General features: G+C 34.0%; 1 protein-coding gene across 4 annotated transcripts in view; it reads right to left on the reverse strand.

Annotated features, from left to right (window-relative positions):
- Positions 1-20,579, reverse strand: part of ADAMTS6 (ADAM metallopeptidase with thrombospondin type 1 motif 6) — a 148,550-nt gene that overhangs the window by 49,294 nt on the left and 78,677 nt on the right. For all 4 annotated transcript variants that reach the window (XM_048930635.1, XM_048930634.1, XM_048930636.1 and 1 more), the window contains 2 exons: positions 16,054-16,195; positions 4,628-4,735 (listed from right to left, as the gene is read on the reverse strand). In XM_048930635.1, coding sequence (XP_048786592.1) covers positions 4,628-4,735; positions 16,054-16,195 — 250 coding nt within the window. The remainder of the gene's footprint in view (positions 1-4,627; positions 4,736-16,053; positions 16,196-20,579) is intronic.

Consider the following 20,579-nt stretch of genomic DNA (forward strand, 5'->3'; position numbering starts at 1 on the left):
TTTCTCACTTTTACCTTTCTGATTCTCTCCCTAGTCCTGATGTGGAGGAATGAGCAAAAAATTGGTGGGACGTTTAGCTATCAGCCAGTCTCAAATCATATTTCTTTAGAAAAAACAAACAACAACAACAAGAAAACAACAGCAAAAGAAAAAAAGAAGAAAAAAAAAAGAAGGACGTGAGGTTTCATAGAGCTGTTCTGAGCAAGAAAGGGTTTCTTCTTCTTGCAGTTCTAAATTTACAACTTAGAGAATTCTGCCAATAAGCAGGCATCTAGCAGAGGAAAATACTCTTAATATGGAGTAGCTTTTAAAATCAAGACTGTCACTGAGTGCCAGTCTAACACATAAAGCAGTTCATTTAGTAAATATAGTAAATATATTTTCCCCTATATTCAGCACTAGTGAGGCCACACCTCGAGTACTGTGTCCAGTTTTGGGCCCCCCACTGCAAGAAAGACACTGAGGCCCTGGAACGTGTTCAAAGGAGGGCAACAAAGCTGGTGAGGGGTCTGGAACACAGGGCTTATGAGGAGAGGCTGAAGGAGCTGGGAATGTTCAGCCTGGAGAAGAGGAGGCTCAGGGGAGACCTCATTGCTCTCTATAACTTCCTGAAGGGAGGTTGTAGTGAGCTGGGGGTTGGGCTCTTCTCTCGTGTCATTAGTGATAGAACCAGAGGGAATGGCTTCAAGCTACAGCAGGGGAGATTCAGGCTGGACATGAGGAAGTATTACTTCTCAGAAAGGGTGGTCAGGCACCGGAATGGACTGCCCAGGGAGGTGGTGGAGTCACCGAGCCTGGGGGTGTTCAAGGAAAGACTGGATGTTGTGTTGAGGGACATGGTTTAGTGGGAGCTATTGGGAATAGGTGAACGGTTGGACTGGGTGATCTTGAAGGTCTTTTCCAACTTCACTGATTCTATGATTCTATGATATACTTTCTGAAATGACAGTGTTCTACAATAACTGTAGAATGGAAAATAAAGTTAATTCATGTGAACTAAGTTTTCTGGCTCTCCTCATTACAGTGACAAACTAAGTGATAATCATTTCATTAACTATTAGACAATAATCACTTTGCAGTATTTTTTTACAGAAGCCACAGGAGTACATAAACAGTTATCTAATACGAAGGTCAAATGCTAAAAATTAGAATGTTTCTAAGGGTAAAAATGTAAGTTAACAATTTAGACTAAAAATACATTATAGAAATAATATAAACACTTCCAAAACAAGATTTATAAATAAAAGAATAAATAAAACCCAAATCCATACCACACATGTACAAAGAGAAAATGCAAATAACCCAATTCAGTGCTATTATGGCTCAACACAAGAGGCTGCTGCATTTTACCTGCATTTTACATTTCCCTAAACTTGTATAGAACCTCTGTTCTTCATACTGTTCTCTGCTTTCCTAGTATTTCCTTCTTCTATATTTCCAAAGTCCTCTGTAAAAACTCCTTCAGTGCTGGTTTTTCTCTTCTACTGAAGTTAAATCTGAAGACCTACCATGCATTTTGATGTCTCTTGCACATTTTCTAGTGAAAATTTGTCTCTCAGCTGATACTGAATCTCCATCTAATTAATTCAAAATGTCCAAAAATTTGCATTATTTCTAATAATGTAATAATGAGGAAAGGACTACAGAGTGAACAGTTTTTGAAAAAAATATATATATAAAAAAATGGAGGAAGTGACAGCTATTTGAGAAATGCAATCTTTTATTAAAGGCTTAGAGCTGAAAAGTTAATTCTCCTCTCCCACTAGAGAAGGAACTTTCAGTTCCTCAGAAATGCAGAGAGACAGTAGTGATGCATTTCAAAACAAACTGAATGTGCACAAGATTGCAACTCTGGATAATATGAGCAGTCTGGGATTCTTTTTATAGAGATCATTAATGGTGAAAGAAAATATGTTAAAAAAAAATATGACCACTTCTGTAAGAATTTTAGATATAACAGCATGCTTCTCAAAAACTCATAGAGCAAACACTGTGATACAGAGGAAAATTTATATCATTTTACAAACATAGGAAAAAAAAAAAGGTGAATTCAATTTATGCTTGTCATCTCAGCAAAAACAATGGATTTTCAACCACTAATTTCTACAATTTTTTTTTTTTCATGGAAAACCGATGTCCAGTAATAACTTGAATTTATATCTACATACTCCAAATATTCAAACTTCTTTCAGTACACTGTGTTTTCTCATTTTGCTCATTTGCCCCTTGTTTACGTGCTTAGAAAGGGTTTATACAATGATGTGAGACCAGAGAGAAGCTCCATCTATTCTTGAAAAATTACTGCAAGATTTGGGAAAAGTATACCTTTTTGAACCTAACCAATGTATGAACCCCTTCACCAAGGCTTGAAGGTGTTACAGAACAGATGGTCTGTCAGCAGCAAAAAAGCCCTCACACTATTCTATCTCCTTTTATGCAGAAACAATTGAATAATTTATGGAAAAAGGTCTAAAAATCCTCAGTCTTATGCAGACGTTGACAGCATTTCAACACAAAGAGTTAAAGTTTGGCACATTTATATAAGCAACTACAATAAGGATTATAATACAGTGTTAGGCAATTTTTACTCTAGAAATCCCTCCTAGGTCTGCCAATAAGCTATTAATGCACACTCCATCATCAAATGATCACATTTTGCCTTGAGTTAGTATTTATGCAGAATTTACATCAGAGTAACTAAAAGCAGAAATTGATCGTCTAAATACGATAAAGTACTCTGGGATCTTGCTCCATCTTTAGAACAGGGAATGTCATTTATTATCTATTTGGACAGAGCCCAGCAAAATAGGGCCTAATTTGGTTGTGGCCTTTAGGCGTGACTGCCATATAAATGTTACTATTATAATAATAATAAAGTGTTATTGCAACCTATTATTTTCTCCTTAGCATGTGGTGAAGAGAAACTACATAGTTGGAAAGATCTGTGTTTTCTGCTTATTTGCTAACAGGAACTATTAATTTACAGGAACTTTCGAAGTATATAGCTGCAATTGCCTGCTTTTAAGGGCACTAACAGTTTAGCTTAGTACAATAATACTGATACCCACACTTCTCCCTAAAATCTAAAAAGAGAAGGTACTGGACATGTTTTGTAGAGAACTAATTGATTGGAGCCTCTGGTAAATGGACACAGTAACTGTCTTAAAGTGTCTTGACTTCTCCACTGTAGTTTAAATGGCTTGAAAAATATAAATTGAGGTAAATTGCTCCTTGTAGCTGACAAGCAGTGCTGGTTCCAAAATAAACCTAGACTGTTGATTTAAGAATAAGGCTCCTCGCATTTTCTATTACTCTAATAAAAGGTAACATTTTCAGTAAAACGTGAAGGTCTCTCTATTTTCATTGGCTAACTCTATTTTTTAAAATGACCCCTTCAATGAATGTATTTAACATGGTTTACCAATATTTCCAAACTCGGCATGGAAAAGTCATCACAATGGTGCTAGGTCATGGGCCCTGAAGGAAACCATCAGCAAGGATTAATAAACTGTGACAGCTGCCCAAAAGCTTTCATTCTATTTAAACATCTGATTGCAAGTCAAAATGCAGTGTAATCTTTGTTGAAACTAGCTTAGCTAGCATGGCAAGAATCAGAACAGAGAACAGATGATAGCAGTCGCTGTTAGGAAAAAATCCAATCTGGAGCAGTAAATCTTAATGACAGACACAGCAACACTCAAAAAGATACTAGAAACTGTTTGATATAATAAGCTGTCATCATTTTGCAAAAACTTGCATAAAAGTTTTATTATCTTGGGAGCTGGCAAATGGAAGTAACCTTTTTTTCCAGTACAAAACCTGTAAATTAAAGATCAAATTATTTTTCACTCCTCTGAAATATATATAGATTTTCCCTTGCTCCACTACTATTCTTTATTTAAAATTTATTTTCAGAATTTTGTCTGAAACTACTGAAACATATTCAGTGTTTGAAAATCAAAACTCATATGTTCAGAGAGACACAATAGTATTAGACTTATCTGTTGCAACAAAAAACACTGACTTTTGGTAATTTTCTGTTAAGCAGAAGAGCAAAGCTCTTCAAAGCTACATAGTTATGCAATATTAAATAATTCGAAGTCAGAACAGGTTGGTCACTGGGAAATACAGACTTTCAGAAACCACTTTTAGTAAGACAAGCATTTTTTCTATATGCTTGTATGGTTCACCTAGTGTCTGAAGGAATTAAGACTCTTTTATCTCCTATGAGAATAACAGAATTCAGGCTCTAAATCTTTTACACATTTTCAGAGTCTATGAAAGACCTACTATTGTAACAACACTCTTGCTGAAGTTCCGTAAAATTTCATAAAGATTAAAAGACAGAGGTTTTACAGAAATAACCCAGAAAATAAAGAGAGACTGTGCAATTGTTTGTTTTATTTTGTTTTAAATTCAGGAAATAAAATTATTTAAGTTGTATTACATATATATAAAAAACTGTTAAATAACTTCCGCACAGCAATAACATTAGAATGCTAATGTATTCAGATCTCTCCTTTTTTAAACTCTTACTTGAACATTAGGACTTTAATTTTCTAGTTTTTCTTCTTGTAATCCCCAAACAATAAATTACCTCTTCGAACAGTAAGTTACTTGTACTCACCCCCTTTTCAATGCTTCCTGTTTGGCAAAGAGTACCTTCAGCTGCTGGAATACTATTGGTAACACAGCGGTTACTTTTGCTGAGACACCAGAGCTCTCTACACACTTCCTAGGAAAGAAGGCAGAAGCAAGTTGATCAGAGTAACAGATTAAAATTGCTTCAAGTCTTCATATAAACACGTACACAAGATTTTGTTTTGAACATACTGCAACGGTTTGGCTGGAGAAATATGTCTAGGGGGTTTTAAAATAATCTGTAGCAATTTAATTGTCACCATATTCTAAAGACAAATATTATGCCACAAAAATTCTGGAAGCATCAAGCTGTAGAAAATAAAAATGTGATTTTCCGTAGCCACTATGCTCATAGTGTTTTGTCACAGCAGTTTCATCTAAGCAACATATTTACTTTATATTTACATTTTAGTGCTATTGTAAAAGCACTACTGCAAAAAAACTTGCTGTGGTGTCTCCATTACTAACATCATCTGACTTAAAAGATCATGGTAAAAGGAAAGATAATGTTTAAACATGAACCAGCAAGATTTGTTTCCTTCAGCTTAAACTTAAAGGTTTATAAGCTTGGATTACTTGCAATCCTTTTCTGGAACATATGTTAGAACAGTACATATTTACAATATTAAAATATTTCCTTTAAGTATTTTAGACTTGTGGCTGGTATTTCATAAATAATTTAGCCTTTCTGATTTCCTCCACTGCCAGCATTAAACAATTTTTCCAGGAGTCTTTTCTCCTACAGTATTTTCTCATTTGTTTCTGTGCATTTACTCATTTAAATTAAGTCAAGTTCTATTGACATTACAGATGCATAATTAAATATGTGAGGTTGAAATTCACAGTGAGAGCACAACCCAAAATTGGCTAATGACTTGGGAAATCTCCATGGGCACTTCAATTGCCCTTCTCTTGTGCTATATATGTAGAAGAGAATTAGAAATTACTTGCTTTTATAGTAACCGATAATTTTTGCATGATAATTTTTGTTATATTCCTTTTGAGATCTCCATAGGGCTTAACAACCTGCTTATAGATATTTTCTATTTCAAAGTATTTCTGAAAAATTGAAAGATATTCACATCTTCAAAATGACCTTGTGATAGTCATTACTATTACATTAAACATCTGCTTAAAATTATATCCCAAAATAATTCCTGTATTGGCTATTATGCTGAATCCTGGTACAAAGAGCAAAAATGAAAACATGGTATGAGTAAAATAAGTTTACTAGCCTCCCATCTAGATCCTCCACAAATTTACTGCTTGTCTGACGTAATGAGCAACTGGCATCTAGTCTTTCCTGTGAACCTCATTCGGAACAACTGTTAAGATTTTCCCTAAGATTCATGTTTCTTTCATTGTACTGCATACAGAAATGGTTTTAAATATTATTACCTGGTAGCCACAACAACCGTTAAAAAGTACAAGCTTCTCTTGAAAATTATTTTCTAAATTTAAAATCAGGTGGTGTCACTCTTATAAGATATAAATATACTGTGCATTTACTTTCATGACTGGTAGAAGCAAGCCATCTTTTAAAAACTCAATTAAAAATATACCATCTTAGAACTAAAATTATGAGTAATCAGTAATGATGGAGAAATTCCACTGAACATTTGACAATTTGGCCAAAGACAATTAGTTACATTAAATTATGCATCATTTGGTGAGTAGCTCTATGAAAATGTATGAGAAGAGACATTCTTGAGCCTCTTATTAGAAATATGGTCCCAGGTAAAATCATACCTGTTGCCAATGAAGAACTACCTGCTTTCCAAAGTTGAATTTATTTTTCACTGCAGAAATTAGAACATGGTAAGTATTTACTTAAACCTCTGAATAAAATGCTTTTGCCACTACAATTGTAACTTCTTCAGACTGAGACATACAATCACAAATACACTGTCTAAAAATCAAACAAGGAAATCACAGAAAATATCACAATTCTTTTTTTCCAATAATTCTTTTGATGATGAATTTTATAAGCTTTAAATTGTTTCAAAATTCAACACTAAATCAAAACCAAATCTAAACCAAGAATCTAAACTTAAATCCAGTATACATTTCAAAGTGAGAATTTAAAAGAAGTTCCTTTCACATATGTTGTCAGGTGCTCTTGTGATAATGTCTTACTTACTTTTTTGCAATTTAATTGCTCATCTGCTCTGTGCATGACTTGGATTGTCGCACTGTAACTAAAAGTGTCAGACTGCAATGGCTGTACTTGTGATTCATTATCCTGTACTCATTTTTAAACAAATCAAGATCACTGGTTTAAATTAATACCTGTGTTGACTTTAAGAAGTGTGGACCAATGTTCAGAATATCAAAAATTGAAGTGCATTAGGACATGAAGATTTCAACCAGTTCAACACAGACAGAAGAAAAAAAATTGAATTTGGACAACTATCTGTATTTTGAAAACTTCTACATTTCGGAGTGGTTTGAATCCAGAATGCTGGTTTGGGCTCCGTTTTTTACATGCAGAATTTCACTTGTGATATACCTACACAAATACACCATCCATATATTAGCACAGCAAAGGAAGTAATAATTAAAACATGTATTTCATCATCAGGCTAACATCTCCAAAAAGGAGAATATTTAACAAATACTCCCAGACATTTAAAATCCAAGTAAATAATCAGTTGAAATTAGTGAAGTAATGGACACAGCATTCAGAATTATTTTAGTAATTATGTGTTTGCAAAATGATTTAAACAATTTTCTCTCACCTCCCTACTTCGTAAAACAAGGAAAATGTTTTCCTTTTTCCTAAGTTATTTCAGGAGACAGTATGAGAAACACTGTATCACAGCTAGACGCTATTGCCGACGTGGTCTGTTAGTCCTTACTCAGTCCTTAATTTCAGCTCGAGTTTTCCTCAGCAAATCTCCAAAGGCAAACAGAAAGGAATTCAAACTGAATACAGCCTGTATCACACTACTAATACTTAAGCAAAAACCACTGCTTAAATCAGAAAGGAGTTCTGTTCAGGGTCAGACATTCAGTACCTTAAGATCCTGATTTCCTTAAGGAAAACTATGTTAAATATAGAGGACTTGTAAACTAAAATAACATAATGTATCAACTTGCAGAATAAAGTTATACTAAAACAAGAAAGTGAAGAACACATTTCTGCAATTTCTTTTGATAGAAACTGTATATTTATTTAAAAGGTTATTCAACTTCCCCAAGTGCATTGCAGTTAAGAGATAGAGTAGAATTTAAAGTACATTTTCTATCACCTTGTATATGAAATTATAAATGACATGAATAGTGATTTAAAAACAAGAGATCTGAAAATAAATGGCAAAATTAATCTCTGGTGTTATTCCATTAAATGGGAGTACTATCATACCATGTTCGTTATGTTTATGGCTATGTCTTCTTTATTTTCAGCTAATTTTGAACAGAAGGAAAATCTCACCAAGATGCACAACATTTTCTGTACTTCCTATGAACCCTCCACCTCATTCTGCCTCAAATTTATAACTACTGATTTGAAGTATTTCCTTATTACTACTATCATATCTGTAATATCTCTAAGCAGCTGTTATTAGTAAATCAGGCTGAAAAACCCGTGAGAAACCCGGAAAGGTCAGGCCAAAAAATCATTGTAGAAAGAATACTGCTTTTCCTCATACATGCACAAGTACACACTCACCCACGAATGTAAGGTGATGGCTTTTTAGGGTAGCCTTTTCTTTGTTGGTGGAAATAAGATGAGATTAACAGATCTTTTGTGAACATTAAATTGTGTGAATATTTTACTGTAACTAACAAAAAGAAGCATAATCTGAAAATTCACCAGTGATCTCGAAGTCAGACTCCATGTGTGTATTCAGTAGCTATTCATTTGTAAAGGAAACAAGGGAAAATGTTCTAAAAATCCAGGAAACATAAACTGAAGCTGAGGCCTCTCACAAGATCAAGACAAGATAGATGACAACCTGTAACGGTGTATCTTAGGGCTCCATGACTTCAGTTTGGAATTCGGATGCTTGTATTTGCAGTAAATTAAACAAAGCTGAACCAATCTAGAGAAAAAAAACAGCAAATCAAATTATCTTCCTTTTGCCTAAGTGTTATCAATGATGGAGCCTCTTTCTCTTGTGTCATGCAGAGTTACATATAAGCATTGCAAATTATGTAACATCTAAGCATCCTAATTAATCATAATAAATGGTAACAATACAGCACAACAAAAACTCAGTAATATGAGCAAAGGTCAACTTGCTGTGCTGTTCAGTTCTTAATATTCAACACTAAGCCTCTAACAGAAGTTAGCAGTTTGGCCCTTAAGTAAAAAAAAAAAAAAGATAGAAAATACATTTACAATGCATACTAAACTATGATAATTCGGGGGACTCATATTTAAATTGCATATTAAATTCCAGAAATCTAGGGACTCATTTTTTTCATAAAGTTTTAAAAAGTTAATCAGAATTTTATGTTTCTATAGTTTATTTCATCTACCATATGCTGCACCCCTTGATGAGCATTTGCTAAAACACAGCATAAAAATGATTTGCTTAAATTATAGCTTACAATTCAGATCTGAAAAGTATCAGCCCAGAGTATTTCCAGCCTCACTGCTGAAATTCTGATGTTAAGACACTCAAAACTAGAAGGCTGATTATATATTATGGGTGAACTCCGGAAGGTTCAAATACAAATCTAGTTCAGATAAGCACCCAAAAGTTACCGTTTTAGTGCTCTGCTACCAAATGCTCATTAAGTGGTGCAGCATGTTTTGAATAACAACATGCTGAAAGAATGTAAAATAAAATCTGTAGCTTAAGTTGTACATTTGTATTATGTTACCTGCATGCTTTCCTAAACATTGGGTGCTTATGTGAACCTTATGGAAACTACAGAAGCCCCAGAAGGTCAATCACCTCCAAGTAGCATCTTCCCTTTGAAACCATGCAATCCTTCTCATCATTATTCAAAACACAATACAGAACCCAGAGTCTCACTATTGATTCTTGTAACCTCTAAGACACTACTACTGCTTTGATCACTGGCAACCCTTTGCCCTTTTCAAATAACTTCAACAAGATCCACAGTTTTGTGAATGTCTGTGACTCTTCTGAGAGAGAGAAAAAAAATGAAAGAGACAAAGAAAGAGGGACAAGGAGAGTGTGGAGGTAAGATAGTCATTGGAAAGAAGAAAAAAAGGACAGTATTGTGGTGGCAGCACTGTGGGAACTTTTTTAAGATTAAACAATGATGCAAAACCACCTTCAGATTCAGGAAGAGGAAAGCTTTTAGAACTTCTCTATATGCATCCTAATCTTAGAGAAAAGATTAAATTTAAGAATAAAACTGAAAGTGTTTCAAATGCTCTTGTTTACAGTATAATACTGTTAGTCCTTACACAAGAAAAGCTTGAAACTTTAATCATTCGAAATGCAAAAGACTTCTAATACTGATTAGTGATGTTGCATTTTGCAGACAAAACCTTACAAAATAGGGAATAATTTAAAGCTTGGTAAGAAAGAATATTAAGATCAGATTGTCAATTCCTCTGCATGCACATATTAAAACTACAATTTGTGAGCAATGCAATGTAAGTCAGCATGACTGACCTACTTCTGCATTGCTAACAAGCACCAAATAAAGAGCAGCTTAGGGACGGTGTAATATACGAAGCCAGATGAGAAAAAAAAGTCACTTATTAGTGAGGCAGTATTACTCATGGGTTCATGAGCACAGAATTTGTCATAGTATGAACAAGAGAGAGAAAAGAAAGGAAATTGTAGTCTAAGGAGAAGATACACCTCTGTCTTTCCCTTCTGGAAAAAAAAAAAACAGCTTCCAGAATGTGCTTTTATCTAAAAGCCCCAGGTCACATTAAAAAAAAACTATTTGAAAACTTTGTTTATGTAGAGTAATAACAAAACTCATTAACATTAAAATTTGCATCACATAATCACAAGGGTGAATTAAAATTCATCCTGCTTTGTCTTAGAAGAAATTCTGCAGAACTACTGTAGAACTACTGTGTATGGAAATTTGTTTACTGTACTGGATTTTAAAGTTATCTGACCAGATAAATACCATTTTGTTTTGCTCATTCTAACTCAGTTAAACTATTCTGCCTCTGAAATGGCCGTTGGAAATTAGGAAGCAGGAAAGGCGTGACAACTCTGTGTTCTGTACCTCTGCACTTTCTAAGCAACATTCTATTAATGTTCACTATCTTTGTGGATACTCCCCAGAAGTCATTAAAAACTTCCTAGAGACAACTAAAGCAAGGGGATCAACAGAAGCCAGGAAATGTCTTATTTTGAGAAAAGTATCTTCATTCTTTCTGCTTACAAGCAATAAGTTCATAGTTTGAGCTTCATCAGTGCTTCAAAACTCAGATACAAAATGTGAATAATAGCAAATCTTTGATTTTTAAGTTATAAAATTGTATTAGATTATGACAAAGAAGAGATCTATCTGTCATAAACTAGGATATATACTTGATACATTAAGGTCCAGCATGAAATACAAAGTTCTGCTGATTTGAGTGAAGCCATGTACTCAAGGTAGCAACTGCCTCATTCCTCTGAATTAATGACACCAGTGAAGATGGAAAAGGATAAAATGGAAAAAATTTATCAGAGAATTGCTAAGCACTATCTCTGAAATTCATGCTAGCACCCAAGAGCTTCTCAGATCATAAAATGCACCACAGCAAAATCAATCATATGCATAACATATTAACTGCTATTAAAATATATGAGGTTTCAGCTCCTGTCCTAAAAATGTGGGGACCAGCTCCAAAGCAAAACATTATTATGAACCACAAAATCTGCAAGTTACAGTCAGGCATACTACAGATATTATTTAAACTCATAAAACAGAGACATTTAAAGTCAAGACTGGAATTCCTTCCTGAGTTAGCCCAGAGACAGCCAAGAACCAACTATGCAGATGCACAAATGTGAACAAGGTAAGGAGTCGACAAAAGAAGTTCTCTTTACACTCATTTGAATAAAATGATTGAATATGTTTCTGAACTACCAAGCCATGTGGGACACAGAGTACAGCCTAATCAAACCATACTTAACAGTCAGGAGAGGAGAATTCACACTGCATCATCCTGCAGGAACTTGTATTCTTCTTAATACCCTCAAAATCTCACACAACACTGCAACTAATAAGATACGTGAAAGCATGCAACACCTTTAGGAAAAAGAAGCCACACACCAGTAGTATACGGTGAAATTTCCACCAATATAATCACCAAAAATCCAAAATTTGAGACTCTCCTGTGTCTCAAAGAATGAAGATCACTCCAAAAGTAATGCCTCCTATTTATTTTCATAAAATCACAATGGATATGAAGAGCACAATAATGCTCTTTGATAGAGAAAATTCTCAGCTACAAAACATTCTTTTTCAAAACTATTAGCCATGCATTTTCACAATGAACAAGAGTCTGCATGCCGTACTTGTAAAAATCTGCCCCAGTAGACATGATCTACTGTTTCACAGATGTTATGATGGCATTATTGCTAAGAATCTTTAAATGGCCTGCACAAATCAAAGCCAGAAGGTGCCAAATCCAGACTACAAGGTGGGTGTGTTAGGACAGTCCAGCCAAGACTGTCATATGGCTCCATGGTAAATGGCCTGACATTATTGCACTGCAAGGGAAAGGTTGTCATATTCTCTGGCCTCACTCCAAAAGTTCAACTCCTCAACTTAGTTTGCATCATAATGTAACAGTCAGAGTCAATGGCTCATCCAAGTTCCTGGAAATCAAGACAAATTGCCTCTTTTCTTTCCTAAAACACAGTGCACATCTCTTTATCCCCTGACGGCTGCATATTGAACTTTTTTTTCAGACATGGAATTCACATTTCACCACTGCATGAACGGCAATTCTGACTCCAGCTTGGAGTGGTGACACCATGTATCATCACCAGTAGTGATGTTATCAAGAAAAATGAACCCTTTGGCATCGTTTTGGCTCAGTAGATCCTGACAACTTTGTGTACAGAGTTCTTTTTATTCCTGTGAGTACTCACGACATCCACCTAGTACAAACTGTCATATTTCAATATTGACACCATCATTTCGAGTGCTTTTAAGCTGATATTCAGCTCCCTCTGTAGTTTCCTGGATGTAATCTGCTGATCTGCATGGATGACCTGATCAAATGCACTTCTTTTCATGGTGTGACAGCTGTGCCTCACCACCCAGAATGTGGTGACTGTCAATGAGTACCATATTTTCCACATGGAGGAACTCAATGACACAGCTTTCCTCCATACACACTTCCATGTCAGACATCACTTATTCAGACTGCCCCACTGCTGCCTTCTGTCACACATCAACAAAATCTAACAGAACTGGCAGGAAGTCAATCTCTACTCCATAACACCAACACCCACCTCTGATGTCATGGAGCAAAATAATAAAAAAAGAGGCATTATATTTGTAGCAGCCTAAATATATTTAAGTACCGTCACATCAACTCTCAGTTCTTTATTCAAACTACCTATTTCTTGAATTAAATTCCATGTAAGTGCTCCTGTATCACAGACTGTTTAAAAGCATAAAGAACAATGCAAATTTGACATTAGAAAATTGCTATCTATTTGGAAACAATAATAAATATGCTAAAACAGCTCTGTGAATTCTTGCCTGCCAATGTGCTGAATATTTGAAGAAAATCTGATCAACAGCTGTAATACTTTTGCTGGAAGTTTTGCTTGTAAGTGACTGAAACAGAAAGCTCCATTAAGTCTAGTTCTGCTTTGCAGAATTCCTTGTCAGTGAACACACACAGAAAAGCAGTCTTATGGTCCCTTCAGTAATTGAGTTCTTATGCCTTAATCATTCAAACACCTCTTCAAACACCTGAAGTTCCTAAGTGAGAGACAAAACTTCACATATTTAAATGAAGAAAAGCTTTTCTGAATTAGAACTTAATTTATGAACAAAAGCAACAAACAGTTAGAATAAAAATACAATGGACTGGATGTGGAAATACAGGAAAAAAAGCAATGAATACAGATTGTCATCAAAGCTATATGGCCAAAACAGGTAGTTTTTCTAGAGGTTAGTAAGACACACATTAGAGCAGAATTTCAAAGACCTTGAATATTTTCTAAATTACCAAATGCCATCTTGACACTTATACCAGAGCCCAAAGGAAAATTTTAATTCTTTTGATCTGGAAGTATGACAGTTTCTCTTGTCATGTCTTGCTATTACAAATTAGTAAAAAACATGAGCAAGAGGAAACAGCAACAATTTTTTTCTGGAATTCCTTTTATTTTAGAATTTAACTAAACATCCTTCCTGGAAAATTTGCTACACCTCTTCCTTTTTTAGCAGGCATTTCAATAAGAAAGGGCTGACCACTAGAAAAAAAGTCATTACATCAACCAGATACACTGTTATATAAAGATTTTTATTATGTTTTCTCATTTACAGTTGCATGCTCATTGGATTGAGATCCATGAATTGTTTATAACATTATGTGAATATTAGCTCATACAGAAACATTCAAAGTTCTAACTGTTTACTTCTGATAGTGAAAGAGTAGAAGAGAAAATTTAACTTAACTTTCCCTGGTATTGCCATCCAGCTCCACTATCAGTTCTAAATACTCATTCTTCAGAAAATGTTTTTCTGGTGTGAGTATTTTCCATCTGTATTCTTTCCCTTCAATGTTATTACTTCAAATCTGTTTGATCATAATGATGGCATTTTTAGAAAATCACAGCTGAGGCAGATAATGTTTCTGGATATCACCAGGCTTCTGAAATATTCTGATATGGAAATACATACAGTTTACATTCTACAATTAAAAATAGGACTTTGTTTTTTTCTGAGACTCTTGTAAGTCATGCTCGTAGACAGCATGTAGTACACTACACCAATTCAGAGGACTAGTGATGCCACATGAATACTTAACTTCTTCTAACAATTGCTTTAATTTAGTTTCAACTTTTTTTTTCTTTTTTTGAACTATAGGAGAATTCCTTTATAAAACTTTATAAAAAATGAAAGCAGACTTAGTAGACTCTGTAATTACCTACATCTTCAGTACTTCTAATTGTCTGCATTTTCAAATGCAGTGTCTCTCCAAAGGCAACAAATAGCAAGTTAAATGCCTACACATTTCCTTAGCCTGAAAACAAAGAGTATGAAAATCTGCAAGAAAAAGGATTAAAAAATTTAGATGTAGTGACAGCAAACAAGGCCATTAGAGAACAGTGGTAGAATGTGAAAATTTACAGAGGCACACTAAAGGCCAAGACAGGTTTGATGAGGATCAGGAACAGAAGACCCTGCAAGCTAGTCAGCCAGCTACGTATAGGTTTTAAAATCCTCTGCACAATGCTATCTGTCAAAGAGGCATCCCAAGAAAAATAACGTATCTATCAGCCAAGGGTTATTTAATATCCCTTTAATGGACTTTCTTTGGAGCTATTCTTTACAGAAGTAAACAAAGTAAATTTCATGATTATAATTGTTTTATTTGAATAATCAATAATTAAAATATTAGTAATTATTGATCATTCAATTCAATTAGTTAAATGATTTGAATAATCAATAACTAAAAACATAGTAATATTAGCTCTGTATTTTTAAAGCATTTAAGATTTTTTTATTTACTGTCAGTGGATTATTTAACAGTAAGTGTAACAATGTACATCATTTTACTACGTATCTTGGGCTGCAATGTTTTCTTAAAATATTAGTTTAAAATATATTGCATAATGCCCTAAAATATTAAGTATGCAGGTTTTTACTACTCCCGTAAATTTTTTTACCTTCAATACTGCACACTGGTATTTGCAGCCAAAGCAGTGCTAGTACTTAGCTATTCAATATGTTATTCAGTCTAGCTTCATGTTACTCTGCTCCCATAACCAATTATTCTTCTCTTCCAAAAGAGCTCTGAACGTGAGAAACAACGAACTCATTGTCAGCAAAAAATAAAACAGACCTGATAAATTGATAAAAATACAAACGTAACTTCAAAATGTAACTTTCAACTGAAAAGTTAAAGTCAACAAAACAGATTTCATATTTCAAAATTAACAGAGCATGAGCGTGATCTCATTTAACTGAAACCAGTGAAAATTATGTAGTATACTTTACAAGGAGCAGGGTAATACGTTCTGGGCTCCTTTCTATCCTAGCATTCAAGAATGCTTCTCCAGCTCACTGTTACAACACATCGGGGTGTAAAATACATACACAAATGACTCAAGCAAAAGATGCAGCATAAAGATTAAAATGTACCCTTTGCTTATATATGATAGTACCAGATAGAACACTGCTGGGAATTCATAACCCACTAGTGCATCTAACTAAAAATTTATGCTATAAAAGAATATATACAAATGACTAAGCAAAACACTCAGCATAAGGATTAAGACTTCTTACCCCATATTTACATTGGCGGGATGTTGCTCCATACTGGAAGCGACATTGTTCATCAGCATCATACACCTGACCTGGGGCCACAGCTGGATAAAGAAAGTCACGCTTGGGAGGTTCATTATCAAGGCAAGTACCACGGCCCGAACTGTTCAACATAAAGGACCAAAGGAATTAGGAATTCTACTGACTGTAAATCACAGCAATGATATAATGCATCTAGCTCTTACTTTTAACAGCCATGGGTGCGAAACAAGTATGATTTCAACAAAAAAAACCAGAACAATGGTACACCCACGGTAAAAAAACATAATTAGGGGGAATTAAGAGATCAAAATAATTTTTCATTGTAATTATTAACAAAAATGCTTATTTAGGTCATATGTTATCCTTTCAAAAAGCATGATAATTACTAAGCCACTCGAGACTGATTTTCAATTCTGTTTAAATGTTCCTACTTGTTTTCATTGAAGAATAGCTACATTTGGTCACAGAAAGAAAAATAAACAAATTAAGCAGATAAATTAAGTTTATAATTCTTAATGATCTTTTTGATCATTCAAACAGGCAAGTACTTGAAAACATAACAGATACACACAACTTAACTGATTTATATAAAACACATTTAAATTTCAACATGAATAAATGTCCAAAGAACTAGGACTGTAACATGCATTATTACTCCTCCATGTGAGAGAACAAAATAGTTACAGTGATAAAAATTGTTCAGAATCTTAGAATTTACCTCTACTTGGGTGAGTAAAAGAATGTGTACGGATCTAAAGATAGTTTCCATTGCATTTAACTAAGATCATCTTCTTTCAAAACTTTCATATTCTTTTATAGTCACTGCCTTTTTTCAATGTATGCCCATATTCAACCACAATATTTTAGTGTAGTGGAACAAATAACAAAGAAAGCCAAAGGCAGATGGAGTTCTTTCGTTTAGAATACTTTATACTTTGCTAAATATAATTATTCAGTTTTATTTAGTCAGTGTGCATGAAAGAGGACAGATGCTTTTTTACTCTCATTCACATGTGAATAAGTGAGGATTTTTAAAGAATTCTTATGCCAACACTTCCAATTTTTTTCTGACATTCCTACAAATTTTGCCAGCACTTATGTTTTTTTTTTTCAAATCTTTTCCATGCATCTTGCCAAAGGAACATAATTTCAATAGTGAGTGCTCCACACTGTTTTGTGAAGATCTCCAATTTTCTACTTCTTTCATCTGCAGATAAAAACAAAAAGGCTCCTTTTTAACCGTACCACTAATTACCTCATCTTAACCTTAATTTGTTAATTTCCTCAAAATATAAGAGCAGACCTTGTGGAAAAGCCCAAACAACCACTATCACATCTGAATACACAGCAACAAATTCACTAATCAACTAAGTAATAATAATAAAAAAGCTATTCAGGTTCTTTCCCAAAAAGTTCCATATGATTCACCTGCACCTCCCCCAGCCCAAACCAAGGCATAAAATCCTTCCTTTCACCCAATCAGGGCTTAAAATGTTAAATACATGATTCTAGCATTAAAAAGTAACGCACTTGTCCCTATATTCCAGTTGTTATTACTACAAGCGCATGCATTTGGCTGAAGTTGAGGAAACTATCATAGGTTCTTCTGAATCTAAAGCTTTTCAGTTTTGTATTCCATGTGCACGAGGAGTACATGCTAATAATTCCAATATGGAAATAAATCAAATACAATCAAAGCATTCTGCATTGTTCAAACCAAACTGCAGATACTAACTTGTTTAAACAAGCCATGGGAAGCTTAACATTTGACGCTATATATAACAAGAATATCTCCACAGATGCAACTAGTGCAGAGTTTGGTATGTAATACATAATCCTGCAAAAAGACAAGCATTTAAAAACCTATCATTACCGTTGGCCACAGGCATATAGATCCCTGCACAGATTAGATTAAAGATTAGAATCTTAATCTTTAAATGTACTGAAGTTGACTGGGTGTCACGAGAGCGTTTTCTTTTTCTGCTCACCACTGCAGAGTGTGCTTCCTAGCTGCCCCACCTTCGGCATTACAGCAAGGCCTTTGGTTTTTGGACATATTCTCTGTCTCATTTAATTGATTTATTAGTTCAATTATTTTGTATTGTATCATCTCACATTCTGCTATCATATTTAATAAATTAGCATTCTCCATAAATTAGCTCGCTGCCACTATTTTTTTATGCCCATCTGCCTACCTTTTCCTTCCCACTTTCCCAGGGCATGGGTTCATGGGTCAACCCCTTCCCATTAGTCATGGAACAGGCCAAACCAGGACAGAACTGTGACATTCTCTGAAGACAGCATTTTTATTGTAACAAAAAACAGCTCTATTAATAAAAAAGCAAGAAAAGGTCTAGTAAGTAGTAACAAACTTATGAACTACTTCTCTCAGGTTGAATATTAATTTCTTTTTCCTCCTGCTTCAGTTTTATTTCTCTTTCAAAGAATTTGAAAAAAACAGGTGTTACAAAATCAGTGGGGGAACCTAAAATGAAATGCTGTATGTGTAGATAGTGAGAATGATAAGGACTTTTCAATATCTTCATTTCTGCAAATTTAACTATTTCTACTCACCAACAGTTTCACTGCTTGTGATTTTTTCTTACATAGGAATTGAATATAAATTAAAAAAAAAAAAAAACCAACACCCACATGATATCAGAGACAGAACGTGTATTTTTGAAGAAGGATTGAGTAAGTCTTCATTGTCTGCTATAGGAATAAGATGAACTCAAACTCAAGACACATTCTGCTTACTCCACAAGATACTACACTGGTACTCAAGCATTTTCTCGTTTTCCTAAGTTAATTTCATTAGTTTATATGGGGCACATTAGGACTATTTTCCATCATAAAATTGAAAAGCTTCATGCCATTTTACTGTTATTAACAAAAGTATTCCAGTATGATGTGTCAAGAAACAAAAGTAAAGTAATCTATAATGAAGTTCAAAATTTAATTTGTATTACAATATTTCAGGCTAGAAAATTAATCTTATTTCTGTCCGAAAGGACACCAAGGATACTACATCTTTCTTTAAAAGCTCACAATCTCAAAGTTTACGTCACTGTCAAACTGATTGATCAAAATGACAGCAACAAGGGACTCGATGCTAGACTCTTTAGCATATAACAGTGACAATCTCTGTGCAGTCATCACTTTCTATGCAAGGCTGCTGAAAAGAAAAACCACCCATGTAGACCCTTCAGGGTTTATGCTCATGTTAGACTATTTATTCTCACATATCTCAGGAACATACATACTTCATTAGGACTCCTTCAGTGGCTGAGGAAAATACCCAGAACATTAGCACAGAAAATGAGTTTGAGACGTTAGAGAATTAGCTAATTCATTATAATACATGCTTGCATTATATTCCAGCTAAACAATCATATAGATAAACATTTAGATAGTATGCATAATATTTTCTTTAATCATATTACAAAATTTCCCATAATAACATGGAAAATACCAACACTAAAATAACTTAAGTATAAACAGTGCATTTATATATTTACACAGCTATAAAAATATGAATTACTTATATACCTATAAACAACATTTGGCTTTTTTCAAAAGACTTATTGCATATATGCTATATATTTTTCCTGAGTAAAAACTGATTTTTAAAGAGTACCAAGATATATTTCTATATGGGCTACAAAAATTGCTTAACCTGACATTAATGAATAAACTCTGCAAACTGCTCAATAATCTATAGATAATAACATATAAATATTTGTATAATAAGGGCATAAGTAATGGAGATATGATTCAGAGTGGTATGTTTAAAATTAAAAATGAGATAAACAGGATTACTAAATGCAAACGTTGTTGAACTCTGAGAAATTAAGATATTGACGTGGATTTACTAGACTCTTATGATATGTTCTACTACTTTTCAGCCTTTTACACAAGGCTAGCTCTATAGCTGAGTAGCTATTTCATAGCAAATACACTTCAATTTTGCACAATGTTCTTCTAATGCTCATTTTCTCTTTTGTTTTTTAGTAAATAATTTGTTATTTCTTTAATGCATATTCCACTCCATGCTATGTTCCCAAGCATTCTTTTCTTCTTCTGATTAAATATCCAGCACCCTTATTAGGAAAAAACCTACTGAGCCATCTATCAAAATCATCTGCTCTACCCACCAAAATCTACTGGTATCCATCCTAAAGAATTGGAGAGACACTAAAAAAAAATCATCCAATTTGTTCTATTTCCATTTCATCAGACACTCTATAGGAACCTGCGACTAATTCTGCCCTTTACAATTTACTTAAATTAATAAAATAAAAAGAACAAGTAAACAAAGACTATTATTTGAAAAGTCAATACTCAGAAACATACTGCAAGCCAGTGATTACAAAAACTGGTTCTCTTCTTTTTAAATGCAGCCTTTTAGGCAGAATACTGACTTTTGAAGACTTTAGATCTAAAATAGTTACAGACATATCCTTTTTGATCCTTATTTGTCAGCAAAAAAAGTCTTCTAATCTTTA

This window comes from Lagopus muta, chromosome Z (genome assembly GCF_023343835.1).
Source record: "Lagopus muta isolate bLagMut1 chromosome Z, bLagMut1 primary, whole genome shotgun sequence".
NCBI classification, from domain to species: Eukaryota; Metazoa; Chordata; class Aves; order Galliformes; family Phasianidae; genus Lagopus; species Lagopus muta.